The sequence below is a fragment of the Cystoisospora suis genome, assembly GCF_002600585.1.
Source record: "Cystoisospora suis strain Wien I chromosome Unknown contig_913, whole genome shotgun sequence".
Classification (NCBI taxonomy): domain Eukaryota; phylum Apicomplexa; class Conoidasida; order Eucoccidiorida; family Sarcocystidae; genus Cystoisospora; species Cystoisospora suis.
In genome coordinates, this window is record NW_027153714.1 from 2,215 (window position 1) to 27,557 (window position 25,343).

Consider the following 25,343-nt stretch of genomic DNA (forward strand, 5'->3'; position numbering starts at 1 on the left):
GCTATGGGACGGCGGGGCCGCGCTCACAGCACTCCTTCACTTCTCTGAACAATCCTTGCAGACGTTGCCCGGGGAGAGAGTACATGTGGACTCTACCGGACATGTCGAAGAGAAGAGTTCTGGACAATAGAAACGCTGACTCGTCTACATCAGTGGACTTCGAAAAAGTGGAAGAAGGCGAGATACCAGATGAGGGGCCTGATCGCAGCTACCGATTTGAGGTGCTTAGAAGACTCCGCCCATGCTCGTATTTAGTCACTCCGTCCGTTCATCGCTCTATCACGCGGCCACTTTCTTACCGACAGGTAACGACATGCCCCCCCTAGACTCACCCCCAAGCTCGTCGAGTCCGACGATAGAATGCTCTGTTTTGCCGTCGAGAATCAACACGAGCTACAAGAAACGAAATTCACCCGCAATGAGGGCGGAGCTTAGATCCCTATATTCCACGTAATACTGTTAGTCGTTTCTCTCACCATACAAATGAACGCGCCCATCAATCCTTCATCTCTGTTTAGAGAGAGGGCGTACCGTGCGGACACATTCGACAGAGAGAGGGTCACAACAGACTGAAAAGTGAAAAGCTTGAAAAGCACTTGAAACTCGAGGGTCTTCCGTGTATGCGACCCATACAGTTGAGCATTCTATTCCAAGTGCTTTCTTCTCTTCTGACTCGGTAAAGAAACCGTTCTAAGCTAAGCAACCGAACACGTACTGCGTAGAAATGTTCTCTTCCCGTATAAGCAGCGCAGGGCACTTGCGCCCAAAATGGTGGCACTATTCGAAGAATCAGTACTTGAACCAGAAGAACCATACCATCTTCACGACAAGTAGCTGAACCGGTTCTACAAATGTGATGATCAGGCAGGAAGGAGACAGAAGTGAAGAAAGAACTCTGGAAGAAAACCTAAGCAGGCAGTCACAGAACGTAGGCTGTACCTAAACCACTGTAATACTCACCACTGGAACGTGTATTTTGTCTAGGAAACTTCCGGGCACATCATCTGCTGTACAAGTCTTACTCCTATTTCACTACAGAACGAAGAGGAAATCTTTCGTGGAGAGGTGTACTGAGAGACCCACAGAAGGTAGGAGGGAGTACCGAACACAGTCGCGTCTCTCTACGGAGAAGGGAGGGGGAGGAAAGGAGACTTACTGTGGGAATACACCAGATCTTCAGTCCTGGAGGAAACAGGAGAGAAAGGGACATGGCGAAAGAACATTGGCTGGCAACGAGAAATAGAAAGGGCGCTCGACAGGAAAATATCCAAACGCTGTAGTTATACCAGTCATACCTTGCGGCAGGATGGATTTGGCATGCACCATCCACGGGCAGATAGATTGCTAGTTATATACAGACCCGGAAGATCGATGTCTTGAACGTGAGGGGCTTCTGAGAGTCCGGAAAGAAGGACCGAAGAAGAAATGTCCCTTTCGCTCCTCTCTCCGATAAAACACATTTGTCGTAAGAAAGCATCAGCATGACTGCGGTAGCGCTATCTTCTCAGATAATCCCTGTATGTGTATGTGTCTACACGCCACAAACACGGCCGGGAGTGGCAGTCTGCACACGACATTTTCCATTTGCACAGGCACCCCAGGTGGAAGATATGTTGTGACTCTTCATTCAGAACTGCATGTAAGTACGAGGCTTGTATGTCTTACTTTCTGAGAGAAAAGGAGATTTTTCCGCGTTGATTTTGATACAGCGAATATCCATGTGTCTGGCCGCGAGCTCAGAAAGACGGGCGTCTACCACTTCACACATTCGATTTGAAGGCCGGTAGAAATGAGCGACCTGCGTGGAAGAAGAAAGGAAGAAAAACGCACGAAGACTTCATAACCATATAGGTAGATCAACAGTGGGACAAGTACATACAAATGAATGGAGGCGTGGAATGGAACGCTTCTCATACGTGAAAAGGATGTCCAGACGTCAGGGAGTACGGCTCCGCATAAACAGAAGTACTACATGTATGAAGTTAGGGCGCATCGCATATATAGATCTCTTTCCATGTATATACATGATTACGGGGTTTAACAACGGAGGTCTATCTGTATATGAGTCTTTCTGAGAAGTACAGTACACACACATAAACAAATATTTGCGTGACTGTGTGTATCGTCGGGGGTGCAAACTTATGTGCATAGGATTGTCCGGGGGGATATGCCGCACGTCGCGTGTTGCCCCTCGAAAAAATTGTATAGGTGGACAGACACTCGACGTCACATGGAAATCTCCACCTGACGGGACGAGTCGAGAAAAAGGCCGAGCTCGCTCCATTTGGACTGCTCTATACAGTGAGAGAACAAGTCCGCTCCACTCACATCCTTGTCGACATCATACAGCTAGGGGAAAACTCATATACACTCGTAGATACATAGACATACGTATTTTTCGTGTCGGCCCCGCTATAGTTTAGTTTGTTCTCTCACTATCTGTATCAGAGAAACAGTGTACGTATATAGACAGGTAAATACACCGGGGCGATCTGTTCGGTTTCTTTTCTATCCGCCTGCATACATGGGTGTAGGTACTCTATGAATCTGTCTATTCAGTTCTCTGACTCACGAGCTACATGTATCCGCCTTCTTCATCCATCTATGTATCTTCATCTACCTCTCTAGCCTGCTTCACTCGCCCTTGCAAGGAAATCGCCGTTGTTTCGTACTTCCCCAGGTGGATTCTCTCTATTTTGCGGATAGATACTTACCATTTTGGGTGATTTCTTCGCGGCCTCAAAGAACTCCTTTTCGTCATGAAGCTCTTGGAGCTCGCCATGGCCTGCACTTCTCATCTTGCCTCTTAACATCTGTTGCACTTGGAGTTCTTTCTTCCTCCTTGCACGCAGTTCTTCAAGGTCTTCATCGTCCAAACGGTCGCCTTCTCTACTACGAGCCTCTATGGCTGCGGCTTGCTCTAAGGCTGCATCCAGCTGAGCTTCCTTCTCCTCCAGAGCCCGTAGAACCTGCTCCTCTATCTTCTGTTGAAGAACCTCGGCTGCCGCCGACGCAGAAGGCTTCACCGCAGACATGCCGACGGAAGCAGGAAGGAAAAAGGATGGGGAAGATACAAGAAAAGCGTGTGTGAGAGGCAGAAGAAGACTTTAGGAGGCAGAATCGGCGCCCCGAAGAAGGCTTACGAAGGACGGAAGGCGGACAACTATAGCGGGAAAGGGTTCTACCCCAGGGAGCGGCAAATGACAAGAAGCGACGATAGATGGTGAGAGAAGACAAAGCGCAACTCTCAAAGAAGGATGAGAACAAGACAATTTGATAGGAAACGATTGTCGCAGAGTAGAGGAAGCGGGGACGGAAAGGAAAACTTCTCTCAGCAAAAGTATGCGACGAAACGCAACACGATATGACGGATCCCGGACAAACCGCGCAGTTCTTCTCGCAACGGAAAGATGCGTCTAAGAGTCTGAGAAAGATTCATGTGCTACTTGAGCCGGGGTGGTTGTGGCGGTTTGTTGTCCTGCCAAGAAAGAATGTTTGAGTGGGGCATTAGAGACAACAGCTGCATAAGGATTGCCGCGGGCAAAAGAGAGGCGGAAGGAGTCAAATCAAGAAAAAGAAACAGAGGAGAGGGCGAAGAAGAGGAGGCGAAGAGCCCATAGGAAGAAACGTTCTGCCGACAAGCGAACGGCATGCACACCTAGACGGCGAGGCAAGAAAAAGAAGATACCTCGGTGACGACCGACAAGCGAAATAAGAAATACTGCTACAGAAAGGGCAAAGAAAAGAGGTGTATAACGAGATCACGCTTCCAGCACACCTGTCAGACTTTCCCTCCGACTAACCCTCTCGTAGGACAAGAGACTTCTTCCCTGAAGAAAAGGGAAAAATGGGAGAGAGTTCTTGGCGTTAGGTCGTGTGACACACTTCCGCTGCCGGCCGTCATTCAGTTGTCTCCTTCGTTCAATTATGACTCAGTAGGGTTCCTCGTGGTACCCTTGGTTTCTTTCGCGAGCTACGGAAAAATATTTTCCTCTCCGCCCCCCAGCGTGAGTATTACTAACCAGAACGAGGGTAATGAGGGTGAGGGGCCGCAGCGTGTCCTCAAGAGACTCAAATCGAAGAATCCCAGAGTTTCTCCGACCATAAGGCGAGAACTTGGGACGTAGTGCCTGACTACCCTGGAGTAGAGAACGACGAATATAATTGTGGGCGCGGGCAGTCAGTCGAGCTATCTCACGAGCAATGTGTCAGTCTTTCGTCCACCTAGTTCGCATGGTGTATCTGCTGAAGTCGGTTCAGGAAGCAGCAAGGAAACCGAGCAGATCCAGTGACAAAGATAGGCCTCCATCTCTTCTCTCTGGGTGCCCGGGTGTTTCTAGACGTCCGGACAGTGCGAATGACTAGAAGGCCATTGTCAAGTGCCCTGAAAGGCCTGACACTCCGACACGCTCCTGTCTGACCAAAATGGGACAGAAAGAGAACGCCGGCAGCCGTTCGTGTCTGACCTCCAGAGAGCATCGATGCGGGGGTCTCTCTGATATGAAATGGGACGAGACAGGAGACGAATCTCAGGCACATTGTGACATCAGATTTGTTTCGGAAAGATTCTTTCGCGATGGACCCTACACAAGTCGACAGGCTCACGCTGTAGCAAGCTAGCGTGTCTACTTCCGCCCTCCGATGTCTCCCTGCTGCGGCTGACTGATGTGTGTAACATCAATAGCGGAGTAACCAACCGCTTCAAGAAGCACACCATTTCTCTGTGCGATGTTCGTTGTTTCACAAGGTACCTCTTTTTTGCCTGGACACAAGCATTTAAGGAAAGATCACTCTCCCTGGCTCAGTGGAGGCGAAGGAGTGCGCTTCTTCGCGCGTTGCTAATTCTTGGAGACGTGTGCAACGTTCTCTCCTGAACTTCGGTTCTTCCCCGTGGGAGCATCGACGACTATCAACAACCCCGAGAGAAACGACAGTTTACACCCTTCAAGGCCGCGAGTTCAAATAAGCTACGCTGACAGCTCGCTCCCTTTTCTCCGTTTTCTTTTCGTCGAACCTCTGTGTTCCTTGAAGAAGTAAGGGAGGAGCAGAGTGAAGTGGCTGCAGCCCGACTTTTCTCTTCTAAGCCAAAAATTTTGCAAAGGCCTATCACATAATCGCCTCTCCTACACGCCTTCCGCGTCCGGTCGACCGCGTTCTCTTTGTTAAGTCGACAGTCTGAAATGGACAAATCCAGAAACCTCAGACCAAGACCGTCACGAGTGTAAATCTGGTCGGTCAAGTGAAACCGGCGAGACAGCCCCTGGGGGTAAGCTTGAAGGGCAATGTTATTCCGTTGAGAAGCCTGAAGTTTTCCGTTCTGCGTGAGAAGGTTTGAGGGAAAGTTGTCGCAGTTAAGACTCTCCGGGGACTCCCCCACACCAATCGAAGCCTCTTAGGCGCATTTTTCACTCCAGCCTCAGCATATCTCAAGAGCTCTGTTGCTTCCTGCTTCTCTCATTCCACGGGCGTGTCGAGTGTTCCTTCGCTGAATATTGCGACTAAGCGCGTTTTTTTTCTTTGTCCTCCCCTCGTTGTCGCGCTTTTAGCCTCTCCCGTTCGTGTTCTTCCAACGCTTTTTCCCGACAATGGCGTCGTCAGAGAAGAGCTCTGACAGCTCGTCTAGGGACGCCACCGCCAACGCTTCTCAGGAAGGGGCTGGTTCACAGACAGATACCAGCCGGGGTGCGGACGAGCCTGGGGGGCAAAACAAGAAAGAAGAAGAAGATGAACTGCTTCAAGCGTTAACAGAGATTGAATCTATGTGCCCCAATTGTCAGAAGAATGGAAAGACGCTTCTTCTCTTACACAAAGTCCCGCACTTCAAGGAGATCATTCTTATGTCGTTCTCTTGCCCTCATTGCAACTACAGCAACCGCGAGGTAGCTACACACTTTCTCGCTCCCCCGTAGTCTGCTGTTGCTTCCAAAGTTATCAGACGAGCACAGATATCTGGCCACTAGATTTTTGTACCTTTAGCTTTCTAATGAAAAGGTGGATTTCTCAGTTGACTGAACCAGGGGCAACTGTGCTTGTGCAAACGTCCGTTTGCGTTCCTCGTTTGTGCGCTTGGAAGGACATCGGCTCAAGCATAGGCCAGGTGGGTTAGGTGTGTATACTCGGTCTCGTGTCCAGCAATGAGAAGGCAGTGTGTTGACCAAGCAGGAGACTAGGTTAGTGGCGCTTGATACTCCCAGGGCTTCTGATATTCATGTACACATATGAAACATAGATATCTTCATCTAAAGGGGCATCCGTCGAGAGAGATGCTTGAAGGTGTCTTCTCTATAGTGACTCGCAGGCATGGTGTGTTGTGGTGGTATATTCCATCGTCAGCCAGGGGATACTTAACCTTCGCCTACAGACTCTTTTTCTCGACTTGTGCCAGTGGGGTTCTCTAGATACATATCGAGCTGGAGGACTGGGAGCCATACCCTCTTAGATACCACTCTAGCTTTCCGGAGTGGTCCCTTTCATTGGTCGGGTTCTCTATAACTTCTCCCTTTTCTTCTGCAGGTCCAGTCTGCAGCATCATTAGCTCCTCAAGGTATTCGACTAGAGCTTCACGTTGAAGATGTCCATGACTTAAGCCGGCAGGTCGTCCGCAGTGAACATGCGGCAGTGATTGTGAAGGAAGTTGAGCTTGAAATGCCGCCTAGAAGAGAGCGCGGGGAGCTCAATACTGTTGAGGTAAGGAGAGAGGAGACCTTCTTTTTCAGGAGTAAAGTATCACCTGTTCAGCGGGGAGTTTCTTTACTTGCCGCTTTTTTCTTTTAGACGATTCGGACGTGCCATTCATTCATGTATTCGGAAACCCAGGTTCCTTCCAAAAGACAACCGATTTCACCTTGACTCATGAATGTATTCTAGGGGATACTGCTGCCACTGGTGAAGGTACCTGCGATATGTCTACGTACACCCCTGCATAAAGAGGCAGCCAGCTAGCCTAGTCATCCAGTAATCATCTTGATCCGTTCCAAGGGACCACTTCTCCTAAAAGTTATACGTCCCGCTCCTATCTCTCCCTCTTCCTCTTCAGCGATTCACAGCCTGATCCAGTGGCTGGCTTTCCTTATGAGCCTTCATATAGTATGATATTTGTCTGTCTAACCATCCATACATCATATCTCAAGGCTAAGCTGCTGGCGTGTGCTACAGCTGTCTTTTTTCTGTGTGTTTTGTCTTACTACTAGGGTATATTGAGAACAGCAGTGGATGCCCTGGCTATAGGACAAGCTGCTCGCCGAGCAGAGGCTCCAGAGGTCGCAGAGAATGTGGAGAAAGTCATTCAGAAACTTACGTCTTTTGCGGATGGAAAGGGCTTTCCCTTTACCTTGATTGTCGACGATCCGAGTGGCAATTCGTACATTGAGGCTCTACCTTCTTCTCTGGTGGGTGAGAAAGAAGACAAGAAGTCAAAGGAAGGAGATGACACAGGAAAAGAAGTAAAGGAAGGGAGTAGCTTGATTCCTCAGAGTGACCCGCGTCTTCATACTCGACATTATGAGAGGACGAAGGAACAGCTTCATGAGATGGGTTTCTATGAGGCTCAACAGGATGATGACACGAAGAGGGAGGAAGAGAAAGAAGGTATGTTTGCGGTGCTGTATTCTGATATATATACAGATATATACAGATCTGTACCAAGAGAAAGAAGGTCTATTGAAGTGCTTTTTCTCTTGCTATATACACAGACACATACGGACTTATATTAAGAGGAGGAAGGTATCTTGAATTGTTTTCTTTTGCTATATACATATATGTACAGATATATGCGGATCCAGGAAGAGAAAGGAAGTATGCTGAAGTACTTTCTGTTGGTGTGTATATATATGTATATGCAGATCTATATGTGTGTACGCTGTCGAGCCTATATTGAGGCGCAGAGAAGAATGCCATGTGTAGACGGATGCATCTGTTTAGTCGCTGAGGAAAGTCATGTCTAGCTAGACTCCTATGTGCTGCCAGAGGAACGATCAGTGGAGATCTAGTACAGAAAACTCACGTGCTCTATAATAGCTTTGGATATACATCTTAGCAACTCATGAGCCTTTATCTCTTCCAAGCTTCGCTGAGGGTGCCACGATGGATACTAACTTATTCACGTGTGTACATACAGTGTGTGCCTCGAGCATCGCATGTGTGTTCTTCGTTTGTTCAGGTGCAGATATTCCTGATTCTCTTCGCGACACTCATAAAGTATGGGATTTAAACAAGCCGCTTCCTGAAGGTGACAGTGCAGAAAGTGCTACGTCAGCTGAAGGAGCAGCAGGGAAAGAGGAAGAAGAAGACTACGTCCTGTCTCTTCCTGTTGATTGTCCCAACTGTGGTGCAGCTGGTACCAACAATGCATGTGAAATTGACGTCCCTGGTAAGTCTTTTCTGTTCTCTTTATCTTTTCAGAATCTTCGAAGGAGAGGGAATGACGTTGATATGTTTGCCCTAGAAAGATAGATTTTAGGACGTTCCTTTAGGAAAAGAACGACGGCGGTTGATGATGTAAATAGACCTGTCTACATTCGCCTCCCTCTCTGTGTATATGTGGCCTTTTATACTTACCCTCAAGACATCCTTTTCTTTTACTCCGCTGAGAAACATCCGTGCTCCCCTAAGAACGGCTATTCTTCTAGGACGACAACCACTCTTGCTGAGAAGGCTCTTCACATCGCTAGTTAGATCAACTGTATTCTTTCTTTTTGCATAAGCAGTGCTTCACGACCAGAGGAAGGAGGATCTCCAAGAGAGGGATTTTACGGTGTCGAAGCCGCAGTAGAGAAAACTCACACATGCAGCATATGAGATAGACTGCGCTTCTTCAAGTGTAGACAGGTCTGCCTGGATGGAGTTGGTGTCTTGACTAGCTGATCGCAGGGTACAAGTAAGTATTGACGATGAAACCATTAATCCAGAGATCGCAGCGACCAAGGGAGCTTTGTGGCAGTCTTGAATGCCTGAGGGACAGAGTAGAAAGGGAGCATCTTTCTTTGCGTCGCGTTGTCTACACTCCGTAAGTGCAAGGTGATACGTCTATTTCATGCTCATCGTGTTGATCCTATACTATGACTATCTCTTGCTTCTTCGGGGAATAAGAACGTGTCTATGTTGTGTCTACTATGCCCTCTCCAACTTTTTCCTCAGTGAACTGGTATTCCTGTATCTTTTTCGTCGTGTGGGCTTCTTCCATGTGTGGTTGCTCTTTTTAGGATTTCGAAAGTGCTGGATTTTCTCCTTTCTCTGTCAGTCGTGCGGCGGGAGACACTCAGAGATCAAACCAGCAGGTGCCTTTGGAATCGCAGGAAGACGTTGGCTTTTGAAGGTAACGTGTCTGACTAGCTAGGCAGCTAGCTAGCTAGCTAGTCTCAGCGTGTGAGGTAGCTATGGTTTCGTTCTTCTTACGTCGCAGTTGTTTGCAGGGCTGGTCCACCCCCCAGACAGTATGGTCTGGCTCTCGAAACAACAAGGAGAGAAGTGGGACAGAAAGACTAAGAAAACTTCAAACAATAGCAGGTGTACGGAGATGACAGCATGATACTTAGGGAGCAAAGATGAGATATCGATAAGAGAGTAAAGTGTGATGCAGCATCGGGTAGCGTGGATTTCTCTTCTTTTTCGTCTTTGCAGTCTTGGTTTTCTCGGCAGCCTTCGCCTATTCATAAGCGTAAACAACAACCGAAGGTTCTGGTGTGGGGGAGCTTTCTTCTTTCTTGAAGATAGGACGGGTTTTTGTCTGTTTTGACGTCAGGAGGTAGTTGTTGCTTAACAGCCTTCAAGTAGATTCAGGTCCCAGGTGTTTAGCTATTCTGCATGCGTGTATCATACGCACGTCGCATGTCTTTCCTCATGTGTGCCGCAGGTAGAGAGTGCTGAAGACATGAATCGTGATGTATTGAAGAGTGACGCTGCTACAGTCTCTCTTCCCTCTCTCGATTTCTCCATGCAGGGTGGCGGCCAGGGAGGTAAGAGATTATCCCGTTTCTCTTCTCGTGTTGATAACACATGACCAACTGTATACAACCTTTTCATCCAAGTTGTTCGTCCCTAGTCATAGTATTTTCTTATAAGACTCAGTGATATAGGTATTTTTTGATTCAGTAATGAAGTCCGCCTGCTTGGAAAGATCACTGTACGGCTGCATGTATCTCAAGTGAAGAAGCCCGTGGGGGAACCATTCCTCGCTAGACTTTCTTAGGCTCGGTTCAAGACGGTACTGCAACGCAGAGATCAGCTTTGTAAGGGATTTGATTTGTGTCTTCCTGCCTATAAAAGTACAGGCGTTTGTGCGTAGGTAGGTATGAAGAAACTACGTGACGAGTTCACGTGTGTTACGCCTCTATGGTAGAACAGTTCATTCCAAGCGTGCGTGTATGTTCCGTACCGTAGCAATAAGTGTAGCGGCGATTGTGGAGACTCAACATGTAATATTAGACAAGGATTTGTGCTTTTTTGCACCCAAAATTTCACTATCTTACACGCTTGTTCGTACCTTTTCTTCTCCATCTCTATATTAGGTAGGACAGATATGTCAAGAGAGCTCTCGTGAACTCTGTATGTATGTACCGGTATATGTATGTGTATATGTACATGTATGTCTATGATTCACTAAGAGAGAAGAGAGTGTATTGCTGTGTTGTTCTTAAGGAGAAATTACGACAGTGGAAGGTCTATTAGGAAAACTGGCGACTTCCCTTGACGAAAGCGCACCTTTCGCGAGTGGAGATAGTGCCCCTGCGGAGAGCCGAACGAAACTGAAGGAGATTGTAGCCAAACTGAAGCAACTTCAAGAAGGCCAAGGTCTTCCTTTTGTTTTAGTTATCGATGACTGTGCGGATATGTCATTCATTGGGAGAAGGCGTTCGAATATCTTAGCGGCGAAAAAGAAGGAAGACGCGGGTGAGGGAAAGCCTCATGTTGAAGAAAAGGAGACAGAATACCGAGATGGAGAAGCAAGAGAGGAAATTGAAGAAGGAAAGAAGAGAGATGAAAAGACGGTTACAGAGGAAGATGTACAGAAAGCCAAAGAAGGAGAAATTCTCCACGAAGACAAGATCGATGATCAACTGGTAAGAAAGAAAGAACGGACTTATCGGAGACGTGGTGGAAGCCTTTCATCAACAATACATTCTATCTATAACTAGTTTGATTACCTAAGGCATGCATGCATGCATGCATGGTGTCACATGCGTGACTGTTCACATACATAGAAATGACGGAGGGAGTTATTGTGGATCACATCTAGAACGACTACACGATTGCTAGAGGAAGGGGGGCGCGTTCAAAGTTGATCAGCCGTTGCAGACCCTGTCACGTCGAAATGCTTGCGGAGCATAGAGCTATTAGTGCGTTGGAACGCGTGATCATGTAGATACTACCCACGAGTACATCTGCATCTCCTTTCAAATTCGTTTCATCCATACAGAGTTTTACCCTTCACCAGCATTGCATATAAGCACTTATGCCTGCCCCACACACAGGTATGTCTATCCGAACTGCGACGGTAGCTCTCTGTACCAGCGTAGCAGTACCAGATGAACAGCCTCTCCGAACCTTTCCCATGGCCAGCTGAAGGTTTAGGTGCCGGTTGTCTCGCGAGGTAGACATGTGCTGTCTAGCGCTTTTGTTTCGAGGCTCGCGAGCAGCTAGTTTATCTAGCTGTGCCAACCAGACAGTCAGTCACCCCATGCACCTTGGTGTCCTGTGATTTCTCGACAGCGCACAGAGACGTACAAGAGGACGAAGGAGCAGGACGATGAGTTGGGACTTACAGACATGAAAGTCTGACAGGCGCGAAGGCGACTTTCCTTGAAGTTCTCCTTAAACAGGAGTCTGACTGCGTCTATGAGAGGGCCCATGTTCTTTGAGTTGCTCTCTCAACTGCAGCGAGCCCGTCTGTGTGCCTATGTTTATTAGCTACCTCCTCTCCCTGCATTTGAAATATCAAAGTTTGGCTCTCGGTGCAGTTGTCCTTGTCTCTGTGTCTGGATGTCTGCCTGTCACAAGAGACTCCCGTGGGCTAACCGGATGTCTAGTCAGCCTTACACAGATACCCGGGGTGTCTAGACACTCGATCAGAATGGTGTTTCGTCACAGTCCATTCTTTCCACCCAGTCCGCGTCTGTTTTTGTAATCCTTTAGTTTGCATCTTCGTGAAGTCACTCAAATTTCTTTAGTTCTCGTCTTCGTCGAGTCCATTTTCGCTTATCAGAATGACGAAAAGATAAGGTGAGGGACGGCGTTGGTATGTGTCATGGAGATATCTCATCCACATTGTAGGCGTCGTGGTACTTCATCTTGTCTGCCTGCCTCTTTTAACTGAAACAGCGGACTTGCCGTTCAGCTGTGACTTGACTGTTTATAGTGAGTATAGAGGTATTGCCCCTGTGTCAGCAGGGGAAGGACGCAAGTGGCCTGAGAACGCATTAAGAGACAGGTTGAACCGTGTCCGTGCGTGGCTAACCACCGATGTGGGAAGCCCCCCTGAGGTAGAGTGGGTGAGGTGTAAGAGATGTGCTCGGGAGAATCTCGAACGCTTGTTCTACAGAAGCTCTTTGAACGACAACTTCTTCGGATCATCATCAGCATCGTCTGTCGTTCGTTGACTGAGTTGGTCTCTCGGAGGCCTGACCCTCTTTGCTGTCGTTTCTTCTCTTTAGTTACCAACAGGCAAATCTTGAAAGAGTGTGACGTCTGTGATAGGTGTAGCACAACGTGCTCTGGACATGGTAGTTAGCCGTAAGGAAGAACGGGGGAACGAAGAAAGTGCTGCCATCTTGGCGCGCTCCTGGTTATCCGTATCCTTCGAGGGCACCCATCGGTTTGTCTTTCTGAGGGGCCTCCCAAGGTCCTTGGGAAAAACAAAGAGAACATACAAGACAACCTATCATACCCACGTGTAGAACTAAGAGACTGAAGGCTTTCTTTCACGGAATCCAGACTACTCTTTTCTGGCTCAGGTGACAAGGGTGAATGGTTCTGCTGTTGTATCCATCCAGTCTACTCTTATCGCTTCAGAGAGTACCTTCTCATGACGGTTCCTCTTCCATTGTCTGTTCTCGCACAAATTCAGACACAAGCATGTCGATGAGACAGATATTTCCCTATCAAGAAAATGGAAAGCTGGTTGGAACGTTTTTAGTTCAGGTCATATCAACTGTCGTTCTAAATGACGGTGGTTAAAGTTTTCTAACTCCTGGCAGTGTTACGCTAACACACGCGTCCATCACTGGATCAATCCATCGCCTCTCTTCGGAGTTTGCCAATGAGGGGAGTTCCAAACGACGGAAAGGAGAGAATAGAGGAATGAGGGGACCGAAACGGAAGACAAAATACATCCGTGCTTCTAGTATGTTTACTCTTCAGCGGTCACTCACCCGATACAACACATAACTATACATAGATGGTAATGGCAAGGACAGGTAACCTTCAGCAGCACTCTGTCTCCGTAGGACGGATGCATCAAAGAAAGTAAGTGCTGAAGATTTTCCAACTTCTTCTGACTTGAATACATCCGTCCCCCTCTTTTTCACAAAAAGTTTGAGCTGTCCCTTCTTATAGGCGGTAGGTGGTTTTTTCAGACCCTAGATGTTTCACCATTGAGCTAGTACTAGGTGCCCGTAGACCTTGCAAGAAAGTGGAGGTGCGTACCTCGTACTGTGTGTCCTGTTGGTGGACTTAGGAAAAGGAAGCGTCGATTGAACGTGATCAAGACAATACTGAAGAGAGATCTACAAATCCATTCAGATGCCATCCATGATCATGGAGAAAAGAAGGAAAAGCGGAGACCCAAGGTTCCGTCTTCGGAGTGTTAGTTGTTCCCGAGCACCTCCCCCCGAAAGCAGTGATAAACCCATTCGTCCATGTGTATACTGGCTAGTTATTGTTAAGGCTGATGGGAACTCCATCGTTTCTCTCAACGGCTATCTGCAAGAGCTTGTTGTCTACTACTTCTGCTGAACTCTCCATGAAATCCGCGGCACTGTCCTTCATTCCTGTCTCTTGGCCCTTCAGCAGGCTTCGCATACCAAGTACGCGGTTGTTGAACAGAAGAGGAGGATTCCTGAACTATCTCACACCCCTGTCTCTTACTCGAGATGGCGGCTAGCCGTAGTAGCCACCCTGGAAGAACAACGGGGACTGCTGTGCGTTCAAGTAGCTGCTTACAACACATGCGAAGCCTTTCCCGTGGCTGAGAGTTTTAGAACATGGTGAGTCACTTTCTTCAGCTCCTCAACAATCCACCTGAGAGACAAGAACCACATCTCTCACAAATCTAGGGTGGGTGCCGTACATCATTGAAGGCTTGAAAAAGGTGGTATATCTCCCGGGGACCTATCTGTATTCACAAAGCTGAGTGGGACTATGCCCTAGTGATACCTGCGTGCGGAAGTAGCTGGCAGAGAGGAGGATTTGAGGTGCCCTATGAAACCCATTAGGACTAAGAAGGCTCGCATGGCCATAGATCACCATTGTAGGAAAAAATTACACCTTGTTCAATCCACTATTAGTTCAGCACAGTATCTTCCAGAAGGTCAGGCACATACACAATGACAGTGGAATGGAGTCGGTCGTTATCTACCGATGCCGAGGCCCATGCGCGATGAAAGCTCTTTCATTCCGGGGTACGAGTTAATATTTCGATGAAAAGAAATAAGAAAACCTCATGACGTTGCTTTTTCTTTGGGGGTCATTGCTATCCCAGTGCATGCGTAGATAAAATAGAGAAGGCTCCCTATATATAAGATGATAGCCCGCCCCACATACACACACAGTTTGTACACCTGCCGAGAATCTATTGTATCAATTAGATTTTACACCTTCACGGCGAGAAAAGCGGCGAAGCAGCATGACCCAACTCTATTACCACGTACCCAGATATAGTCGATGATACACGCATGCTATATAAGCCGCATCGTGAAAACTCCTAAGGACAAGATAGGAGCGTTTCTTTTTCCGAATTCCACAACACAAAAGAAAGCCTTCAGACAGATATCTTATCAGTTTGTTTTGGGTTCACTTGGGAGAAAGAAGAAAGGCAAGTGATCCACCATACATACCTCTTTCTATCTGTCTCCTCAAGGGCACGGAATGCGCTTGCTGACACAGTCACAACTTTCCACCCTTCGTGTCGGAGATAGTTCCGTCTGCAGTCCGTATATACTCGCCTTTCGTATTCCTGCATGCACAGTTACTAGGAAAGGGGCATATCATTTATCGTCTGTACTGAATGCACCTCCCGGACACACATATGTACGCGTTACATGAGTCCAGGCCAACCTCCTATGCCCCGCCCCACACAGCCAGGTTACCTACTGACAAAGTAAAGGCATCCCATGAAAGTATTCATAGATGAGACGTGTTGGATTTCCATGCGTATGTCGACTTAGAAAGGTATGAGTACATGAAGTTGTAGAGCAGTAGACTTACGCGAAGATCACTGAACGGTGCATCACAGGAGCAGAAAACCCTGGTGCCTTGTTCGCAGGCGAACATCTGACTTCGTCACAATATACACAGAGAATGCTATGGGCTTGTTCCCCCTTTTCGCCACATAGCCTACCCTGCTTTTCGATAAATGTTCTCGTGATAATCTTTTCCAGCCTTACGCCTTGGTACCTCACACCAATAGAAGGTCTCCTCATCACCCAGTTGTTGAGAAAAAGCCTTTATTACACTTATCATCTATCTGTACATACAGGGTGTAATGGGCAAAGTCCGCCCTTTGCTGAAAACGAAAGAAAGAATATCAATACGAACTCCCGCACAAACTACAGCATAGTATATTAGCTACCCGGGAAGGCCCGTTCTCCACAGTCACCCGAATATACAGACCCTCATCCCAGAAAAACCTGCGGCATCCCCTGTCAAGCTACTTACTACTTAGCCTTCTCTCTCATGACTATGTCGACTCAGGCAGAGCCTTCTATGTACTGTAGTCATATCTTATCCTCTTACCTGGAAAGCAGGGTAGAAACACCATGGTTCATCCCATTCAAGAGATATCTGAGACAGGGGAGAAGCAAGCTCTAGAAGGAAAGGACCCTCAAGGTGCGGATGAAAGAAGAAAGTCTCCTTCTGTTCTTTGCAAAGCTCAGCCGCGCCTTGCAATAGTGGCGCGTTCACATGCGCTTGCTCAAAGGGATGACCAAACGAAGTTAGCTGAGGGAGAAGAGCAAAGAAAACACATCCCGCTCTGAAGTCCTCTATGCCTTCTCTTCTCCGAAGTGATCTTCATTCATGTACACCTATGGTCAGTAGTGCAATGATCTATAATATTGTGGGCACTCATACAAAAGAAGTTAAAAGCAGGCAAAGAGAGAGAAGGAACCGAGACACTTTTCCAAACTCAGCTAAGATATGCCGACATCAGCAATACAGTGTTTTTTTTAGGTATGAGAAGGAGAGTGTGCGGCATCTAGAGTCTCTGGAGGGAGTTTCGAAGTCATACTGTATCTGACAAAGAACAAGCACGTGTGTATGTGAATCTGTCCTCTCCTCGTGAAGAAGAAAGAGGGACAAGTGAGCTGGGCTGTCACTTCCTCACGGTGAGGTGGTGAACTCATGGTCTACTGCAGTCTTACATACTAAGCACTTACTGTCCTAATACCTTACATATGACATACAAGCACAGGATTTGATGCGTCTTCTCAAACAGTGGAAGGAAGAAAATCTGACAGGAGGCTCCTCTTGAAGCTTACGGAGGTGGTGCCACCGGCGATGACGCTCGTTCCCTCCCTTCCTTTCTTCACCCCAGTAGATGGCTGGCCCCTCGTCCCTTCTATCAATCCTGTGCCTGTCTAGTCGCACTCATGGCTTCGAGGGACACGCGCTTCAGAAAAGTGACCTTTGGAAGCTATCGTCTGAATGACTGACACTTTTCTTTCCTTCTTATACAGACAGCGATGCACTTATGCAGAGTCCTACCGTGTGTCAGGACCTCTACACTCCTCTCAACGCTACCTTCGTAGCTTGCGTAGTACAAGAGAACCACTAAGTCACCTTTGACGAGGTACGTCCACTTTGTGACTAAGGGAAAAGTTATTGTGGGCTTGTATTCACATGGAGGTGAACGCGCGTCATACACGAGCACACAGGAGATAGTGTCGAAACCTATCAGAATGCAACAAACTTGGATATGCATGCCTGTATATTCTCGGCTTGTTGAATTACGTATTGGTCATCAGCCGTATGCACCCATCTTGACATACGGAGCACAGACAAGGATCCGACAGAACTCTATGAAGCTGTCATTTGCTACTGCGTCCCCCCACTTTGGCTGTGCTTCAAGACGTTTTCTTTACTTTAGCCAGGAGACCCCGGAAGGCCGGAAAACTCTTACGGTGAGAGGCGCATCTCGAACGGCCTTCAACCAACTTCGAAGAGGCGGAGAAAAAGTGGCGTACACCTGAGAGACGAATAGTCCGAGAGGCCGTTAGAAAAAAGGAGATACGAAGTACCGACTGTTAAACTGGTGACTCAGACTCAGAACGCGTACAGAAGAGTCACGCGTATGATGGGACCACGCTGCCTAGAGACTCGGCGAGGAACAGAGCCTCCTCTCTCCTCGTGCCATCTGTGTGTCAGTACGACTTGGAAGAGAGGGTGCTATCTGATGGTATATCGAGACTGCGCGACCCCAAGTTATTGAGTGAGCATTCACGGGTAACACATATACAGATTGCTATATGAATACACGGGAGCTTTTATGCCTACAGCAGCTGAAACGTACTACTGAGACAGGCAGATGAAATGGCATACTCTGGACTGCAGCAAACTTCGGGCGGAGGGCATAGTGGAGCTGAAAGTTGGTAAGAATCTGACTGTACAGGCACTCCGAAAGGGTCGAGATATCAGGTTCGACGGTAAGCTCACATTAGGGCGATCTATTCTTAGACGGATTTCCATCAGTTTGAGTGGAATTAGATGCTTGTTGATCCTTCGGACTGCTCTCCTGTACTCTCCTTCCTGACACACGCAAAGAGATCAAATTGCCAAGGAAAGACTGAAACGTGGACGCTCAAAAAAAGGCATGTAGGCAAGAACAAAGGCTAGGACCGGCCGACCGAAGGAAGTGCAGAGTGACATCACCCTTGCATGCAGTTTCCCCACCAGTGAAGAGCAGCTACAATGTGAGATGTATTCTCCGCCGGTCCAACTCAGGTTGCTTCCTGAGAATACTTATAGTCCAGCCTTTTGATCAACAGAAATATTTGTTTCGAGTCCTTCTCTAAGAGACAAGTCGACCTCTTGTGCATGCCTTTCTCTTCTCGTGCAGATTCATAGTTACGTAAAGAACACGGTGCTTTAGGACTCTGATGAGAACAATGAGCCTGCGCCTCCTTGTACACGGATGTATATGAAGATTGGTGCGTTGAACACGCTCGTGCTTATATATGACTAGAAGTCACCGTGACGCAGGTAAACCTTCAGCCCTTCTCAGACACGAGCAGAACAAGGAAGTCCATACGAGCACTTACATCGTGAAGAAAGAAGAGATACAAGACAACCGAAGCTGAGCTATCAGCCAGTGTCATTTCTGTCCCGGGCGTTGGAGTAACAAATCTCTATTTGCTTCAGCCTTTCTCAATATTTTGATCTAGAGAAGGAGACACCCATACATACACAACTCGTCTGTTGAATTGCCACGGTTCGAGTGGAGATAGTGAAAAGTTTCGGATCAAACCGAGAGGTCGGGAGACGCTGACTGATGAAACTGAAGACAACAGAGAGTTACTTACGACAAGAGAAATATACGCTTGTCAGCATTGTTTTATCTACACGAAGTCGAACTCCAGTCGGACTGGATGAAATGATAGCCAGATGTCTAGGCAAGCGAAGACTAGACAAGTTCTCTGAGAACCCTTACGTCTTCTGAAGAAACCAAGGGGAGGGGCAAAGAGCCCATGCTCTTGTCCTTGGTAGGATAAGGCTCGGGAAGACCAAGCTTCTGGAGCGTTCTGAAAAGGGCAATCTGGGAGGATAGAAGAGAAAAAAGCGACAGATGTGACAATGCTTAACGTACCTCCAAGCCTCAGAGTTCTCTCTTGCATGCTAGCCAGAAGGTAAGTGTAGAAGAAGACACCAAGAGCGCAAAAAGATATCTACGGAAGAATGCAAGCAAAGCTCTACTTATACATCATAGAGACCATACAGATACTGCAACCTTGAGACTGGGCTAAACAACCTATGCAGGAACGGGATAGAGGATGCTTGGCTATGGAAGATATCGAGGGCCAAAGAAAACTCCTTCTTCTTTGCTCCTTATCAAATGGACATCGGCCAAGAAGAGAAGATGCCAAAGGACAAAGAGAATAAGATGAAAGGACACAGGCGGAGACAACTGGAAATGAAGTGGGGTGGTGTCTCAGACTCGCAAAGCAACGTCTTTTCTATGAGACAAGATGAGAACAAGAGAGAAAAATGAATCCAACTTGACACAAAAAAGCGGAGTGTTTCAGTTCCGCTCTGCCTGGAGAGATCTCTACCTCCAGCCAGTGAGGAGAGAAGAGAAAAACGTAGTAGACGTTTCTGGTTCCATGGAGATCATCAGCTAGTTCGGAGAACTCAACGTTTTCCAACGCATGCAGAGCAGCAGGTGTGCCCTGGCTTGGAATGGATGAATACTCCTCTTTAGAGCCTAGCCTTGAAAGCTATGGAGACTCCGTTCGATGTGAGGGGAAGACACTTACAGCATTGCCGGGTGTGATAAGGTCGTACATGATGAGGGGGTAGCCCAGGGACAGTAATAAAGTAGAATCGTTCCACGCCCGAAGCCTGAATAGATAGATATATAGATATAGACAGATTGACCCCGGGCTGACAAGATAGAAAACAGGTTCGAAAATTCCATACATACTCGTATTGCTTCATACTGACTGGATTTTTCGCCAAATAAACGGCACCGCAGGTCTATACGTATGAATACATGAGTGATCCTTTCGTCACTCCGTTCTCGTGCCGGCACGGTATTTCTTAGCCTACGTCTTCTTCTACTGTGCGGTGCTCATGTATAGGGAGATGCAAGCGAGTCTCTCCACGGGCACCGCTTCACAACGGCATTCGACTGCTGTGCGCATTCCGAGAGCTCATATAGATAGATATATGCATATAGAGACACAGGTCTTATGCACTGTGCGTGTGCTAGGGTCTACGCAGAGAGTGTATAGACTGTGGGCGAACAAGAACCTGAATGTATCTTCTCCTAGAAATCATATACGAGCCTAGAAAAAAAAGATGAGAACCGAAACTCCAGATCTGGTCCGACCTGATGGTAGTTGGTCTTCCATACAGAAGATGAATACATTTTGAGGCAGAGCACTACCGATCACAATACAATGGAACGGTACCTCGCATTCAAAGGAAACACACAACACACAGCAATCAGAATGTAAGAGTATTTTGAATGCTGCTAGAAGAATCAGAGTAAGAGACAGGACAGGTAAAGACCAAGTGAATACTGAAGCTACGTACTGACCTCTTGCCACTAATGATGTTGATCTTGATCACATGCGCAGGACGAACTAGACCCGATTCCACAAGCTTAGGAATGAACTCTGAGAAGCTCTGTAGAACAAAAACAAACACCATGTAGAATACATATATATGGGCATACGTACACTCAGTCGTCCTTTCTATGGTGGGCGTACCCGTAGTTACGAAAAGGCCTCTTCCCGGTATATGCTGTACTCTGTCCTCATGTACAGATATGTTTCTCCCCTTTTAAAACTACTGCTTTAAATTCGATCAAAACCACCGATGACACCGACACTTACTATAGTCGAAGAGGTATGACTGTCTATCACACGGGATGCTGAATACGCAAAGCAGGCGACTGTGCTCTCCAAGATACAACTTTAGTCCCTGATATGTCTTCCCCGTTCCTTGGGACGTACCTTAGCGGGAAGATAGGCAAGATTTGAAACCAGGTGATTGCCGAGAACGCTTTGGAAATCTCTACTGACATGAGGTGAGCTGAGTGAGACCATAAACATCTTATGAACGTGCCATGGTCGAAGCTTCTTCTCGAATCGTTCCAGAACTGCACCACATCGACAGAACAGGTCCCACATCTTTCTTGCTTATCAACAGAGGTAGCATGCATGGTGATATTGATGAATATGTCGGCGTCCATACTATGAAACTTGAAGGAAGAAAGCAGAGAGGTCCTTCGTGTACGATGATGCCTCTTGATGGGAATCAATACATGTAAGCACTTAGAGGGTCGTGTGCATAGGTCTGGTTAGACACACACATCCCTGTGTATCTATTTGATCGAGAGCCTTGAGAGACAACAGGGCAGCGCAGGAGGCGCCCTTCACGGCCACTGGACTTGATGAATGCGTGGAAGACGAGCAGAGTTGTATTTACCCATATGTTCTGAAGTGAAAAAACCAGAGATGGGAGAAGCGCACGTCCATTTTTTTTCTTCAAGAATTAAATAGCATCCTTTGGGTGCATCTAGCAACGTTATTGCTTTTCACTAGATCTGATGGTAGGCATGGTTGATACGCTTCCTTCGTTATCTATGATGTAAGTATTGAGGTGATCCAGATATACACAGGGAGGCAACATTGTATGAGAAGGGGGTGGAGTCCAATCAACAAGATGAAACACAAATGTGTCTTTTCATTTCCTTACCTTCAGATGTGAAGAAGTCGAGAAACTGCGGATCTCCTTCCATCTGACCTCTGACCATACCATAGAATACTCGGGAGAGACAGTCCCCGTGAAACTGCGTTGCTTGGAGTCCAACATGTCTGCGTAGCTGTACGACTAGATTTCCATCGAGTTCCAGAAACTTCCTAGCATGTTCTACAGATACCCATGACACCCCGGCTTTCTCTTCTTTTCGTCGGTGTATTTCGACTTCCTCTCTCAACAGATGAGAGTCTTTCGTACTGCTCATGACACTTGGGCTTCGACTCTTCCCCCCGTTCGTGATGGCTGGGTGAGAGACGTGATCTTCATCGGAATGAACTGCTCCTGTAAGTGAATCTACCCGTGTTCCTCCGTGATTCTTTGTCTCTCGAGGTGCCGCAGTATCCCCGTTTCTTGACCTCTGTGTGCCTGTCTCCGAGGCCTTACAAAGGAGGGTCTTCTCGGCAAGTTGTATTAACCTCGGGCGAACATAGCCGAGACCCTGGACGGCTCTGGAGAACTCACGAGGCGACAATGAAGGAAGGAGATTTCCTAGGCGCATGTAAATCGAGATCCAAAAGTCCAGGTCGTCTGCTAAAACGGAGCATCGAGAAGTTTCTTTGTTACCACCGCTTGGAGAGACAAAAGTGAAGGGAGTTGACGACGAGCTGATCGTCTCTTTTGCCTTGTCTTCTTCTTCTTCTCTTCTGGGGAGCGTGGAGAAAGGTGGAAGATCCAGAGAGCTCGCCGGTGCAGGTAGCCCCTCTCTTTCCCGCCTAGAAAGTTCACTGAGGGGTAGCGTGTCAGTATGACTGAACAGATCATCGTCTTCCCCTCTCTTCGAATCTCCCGGAGAAGAAGAGACCATCTCCATAGAATCCCCGCTTTTCGCATCCTGAACTTCGGCTTCTACGAGAACACTAGCGCGTCCCAAGACATAGAGGAGACGCTGAGCATCTAGTGTTTCAAAGGGAAGATGACGAAGGTCTGCGTCGTCTATAGGAGAAAAGAGAAGTCGACGGCTTTGTCCTTTTCCTTGTCTTTCTTCTTCTTCTCCTGCAAAGTCTCCTCTTCTTGCTGTTCCCCCCCTTGCCCTCTTCCTCCTCCTTCCATAGTTCTTTGAAGAATCCTCGTCTTTGTCTCCAACCTCTTCTTCTACTTCTGTTCCTCGCCTTTCCACTAGTTTTCCTTTACTTCCTCCTGCAGGCACCCCGCCTTCTTTTCTTCTTTCCGGCTGGTCCCGCCCCCAGAGCCTCGCAACACTCTCCGTCGTGAATTCAACAAAAGCATCACCAGGTATTCCCGATGAGGGGAAGGAGGCTGAAAAGTCTCTTTCTACATCCGAAGCAGAAGAGACTTTGTTGATCTTCTTGATACTGCTGCTCCCCGAACTTCGCTGTGGCACAGATGGGGCATTGGTGCCACAGTTAGAGAACTTCTCCTCTCCTGATTTATATTGATCGATACCTTCATCAGTAGCTTCTTCTTTTTGTATTTTTCTTCTGTCGTCTTCCTCAGGCAGTTCCCTGTATGTGAATACACTCCTATCAATTCTGACGTCTCTTGTCCTCGTTTCTTCGATGTTCTCGAAACTACCTTGATCTGCCTGATGTGAGGAAAGAGAAGAAGAAGCCCATCTAGGTTCTTCGTCCTGTCGTCTAGATGCATTTTTTCTGCCTCTTCGGTATGGACGCTGAGACAAGTAAAGAAGAGAGCCAAGTCTGTCGTGAGCAGAGAATACGGGAGAAGACACGCGCGGCAAGTTTAATGGACTGGAGAAGGCGGCTGCAAGACGAGAGAAACCTGACGAGAAATGGACATAGGATGAAAACAAACTAGAAGAAGAGGTGGTAAAGGGGTGTGGCAGAAGGGATTCAGTAGAGAAACGACGTGCAACAGAAGATGGGCGGGTGAGCAGCAAAGAAGAGCAAAGATCGCTTAGGGGACGTGAAGAAGAGATGGAGGAAGATGGTGGAAGAATAAGAGATCGAGACGATGAAAACGAACGGGAGAGTTCTCTTGCCTGAGAGCGAGAGAGACTGCGGTTTCGAGGTCTCCAAGAGAAAAAGGAGAAAGAAGAAGAACAGACCCAGTAGCCTCTAGACTGTCGATTCTGTAATCCGTGACAGGTAGCAAAGTGACTTTGCCGAGGAGACAGATGCGAGAAAGGCGACCCTCGGCGCTGACGAGAAGGAAGAGAAGTGCATGTCGAAGCCGAAAAAGGATGAGGATCAGAAGAACTAGAAGCCTCGGAGACTAACACGCAAAGAGGGGAAAGAGAAGACCGAGTGAAAGCGGGAGAAGGAAAGGTACGACGCGGCGAAAGACAACGCGAGGAACAGGAAGGCTGTGGGAGAAAAGACGAAGAGGGCCATGAGTAGAGATCAGGAGGACGAGGGGAAGACACACTAGAGAAACCGCGTGGTTGGCATTGCAAGAAGGGGAAGGCTGAGGGAACTACTTCCAGACAGGATCCAAAGGGACGCTTCCTAGAATGTAAGACAGTACGGTAGTGCTTTTGCTGGTGTACGTACACCTCGGATTGCTGACAAGCAGTAAGAGTCACACGGAAGTGCCTTTTACAATCTCGGCATCGCCACAAATCCTCCCAAATCAATCCAATGCTGGATGATCCCATTTTGCTTTGTAGGAGACACAGAAAAGCGCGTGGGACTCATTCCGGAGAAGAGAGGACGAAAGGAAAAAAGCCGAGAGACATATAAGACAGGAAAGGACAAGAAAAGGAAACCTGATCCGCGGCGCTTCAACTCGGGAAACGTTAGTCTAATGCATAAGTATCAGGCGGAGGAGAGTGAAGAGGAATGGACTGGAAATCAATGAGATCGTACGGAAGGCAAGCCAGCGGCAGCAGATTAGGGGCAAACGGGAGGGCAAGATGAAGCATGAGAGAGAAGAAAGAAGTACTGAAGCAGATGAAGGTTTTGGAGCGTTTGGTGCGCGAGGGTTCCTATGGATGCTGTGTCAAGCACGCTATTTTCCGAGCACGCTGCAGCAGAATCCAGGCTTCCTCCTGTGAATCTACGGACGATAGAGATTAGCTAAGCTACAGAGAACGAAAGGACGTCAAGGGGGTGACAAGCTCCGTGGTGTTCATGAGAACAGGATGAAAAGAGAGAGGAATGGAAGTAGAGGTATGAAGGTATAGCAGCTGGAGCGGTAGAAGGAGACGTGTTGTGTTGATGAAATTCACGAGAAAAGTCACTCTTCCATCACAAGCAACACAAGTCCTTGGGGGTGGTTTCGACTGTAAGAAGTCTTCGATTGTCTTTGGCGTGAGAGGTGAAGTTCGCTCCGTCTTTACGGCGTTGAGTCTACTGCTAAGCATACACCCAGGTAACTCGAGGAATGCGTCTGAGATTCGCTTGCGATAGGGAAGAAGTTGTACTTAAACACGATTGTGGTCGATACGTAGCATGCTGATGAGGAAGGAACTGAGGTGCCTACAGGTAAGGCACGACGAAAGGACTAAGGAATTCCGGCAGCAACAGAAAGCCAAGAATTGTAGTCGTTTCTAATCGTGACGAGAAAAAAAGAACGCTAGGGTGCCGTATTGTCCCAGTGGCTTACTATTTCGCATGCATGCCTTTCCAGAAGAGAGAAACCACGAGTTTCCTTCTCCCCTTCTTCTCCATCTGGCGACGGCCACTTGGCTGGCAAGAGCAAGGCCAAGGAAAAGCAAGGGGACGATGAGTCGA

General features: G+C 47.7%; 3 protein-coding genes across 3 annotated transcripts in view; 1 reads left to right on the forward strand and 2 right to left on the reverse strand.

The window, feature by feature from the left end:
- The window catches only part of CSUI_002181 (thioredoxin domain-containing protein), a 5,163-nt gene extending 1,169 nt beyond the window's left edge, over positions 1-3,994 (reverse strand). Inside the window, exons 1-4 of the mRNA XM_068062383.1 lie at positions 2,715-3,994; positions 1,666-1,798; positions 1,157-1,182; positions 300-393 (exon numbers count right to left, since the gene is read on the reverse strand). Coding sequence (XP_067925636.1) covers positions 300-393; positions 1,157-1,182; positions 1,666-1,798; positions 2,715-3,035 — 574 coding nt within the window. The 5' untranslated portion in view covers positions 3,036-3,994. The remainder of the gene's footprint in view (positions 1-299; positions 394-1,156; positions 1,183-1,665; positions 1,799-2,714) is intronic.
- Positions 3,995-4,240: 246 nt separating this feature from the next.
- Positions 4,241-13,694, forward strand: CSUI_002182 (zpr1 zinc finger domain-containing protein). Its single transcript, XM_068062384.1, has 9 exons — positions 4,241-5,879; positions 6,514-6,687; positions 7,191-7,587; positions 8,159-8,368; positions 9,201-9,313; positions 9,851-9,953; positions 10,636-11,057; positions 11,707-13,458; positions 13,670-13,694. The coding sequence occupies exons 1-8, from the start codon at positions 5,586-5,588 to the stop codon at positions 11,773-11,775; spliced, it is 1,782 nt and encodes a 593-aa protein (XP_067925637.1). The 5' UTR covers positions 4,241-5,585; the 3' UTR covers positions 11,776-13,458; positions 13,670-13,694.
- On the reverse strand, positions 12,033-25,197 carry CSUI_002183 (asparagine-rich protein). Its single transcript, XM_068062385.1, has 11 exons — positions 21,628-25,197; positions 20,883-21,028; positions 20,465-20,553; positions 19,680-19,764; positions 18,857-18,961; positions 17,863-17,955; positions 17,330-17,395; positions 15,946-16,149; positions 15,048-15,166; positions 13,639-14,232; positions 12,033-12,838 (listed from the first exon to the last, which is right to left on the reverse strand). The coding sequence occupies exons 1-10, from the start codon at positions 24,263-24,265 to the stop codon at positions 14,151-14,153; spliced, it is 3,627 nt and encodes a 1,208-aa protein (XP_067925638.1). The 5' UTR covers positions 24,266-25,197; the 3' UTR covers positions 12,033-12,838; positions 13,639-14,150.
- Between the last annotated feature and the right edge of the window lie 146 nt (positions 25,198-25,343).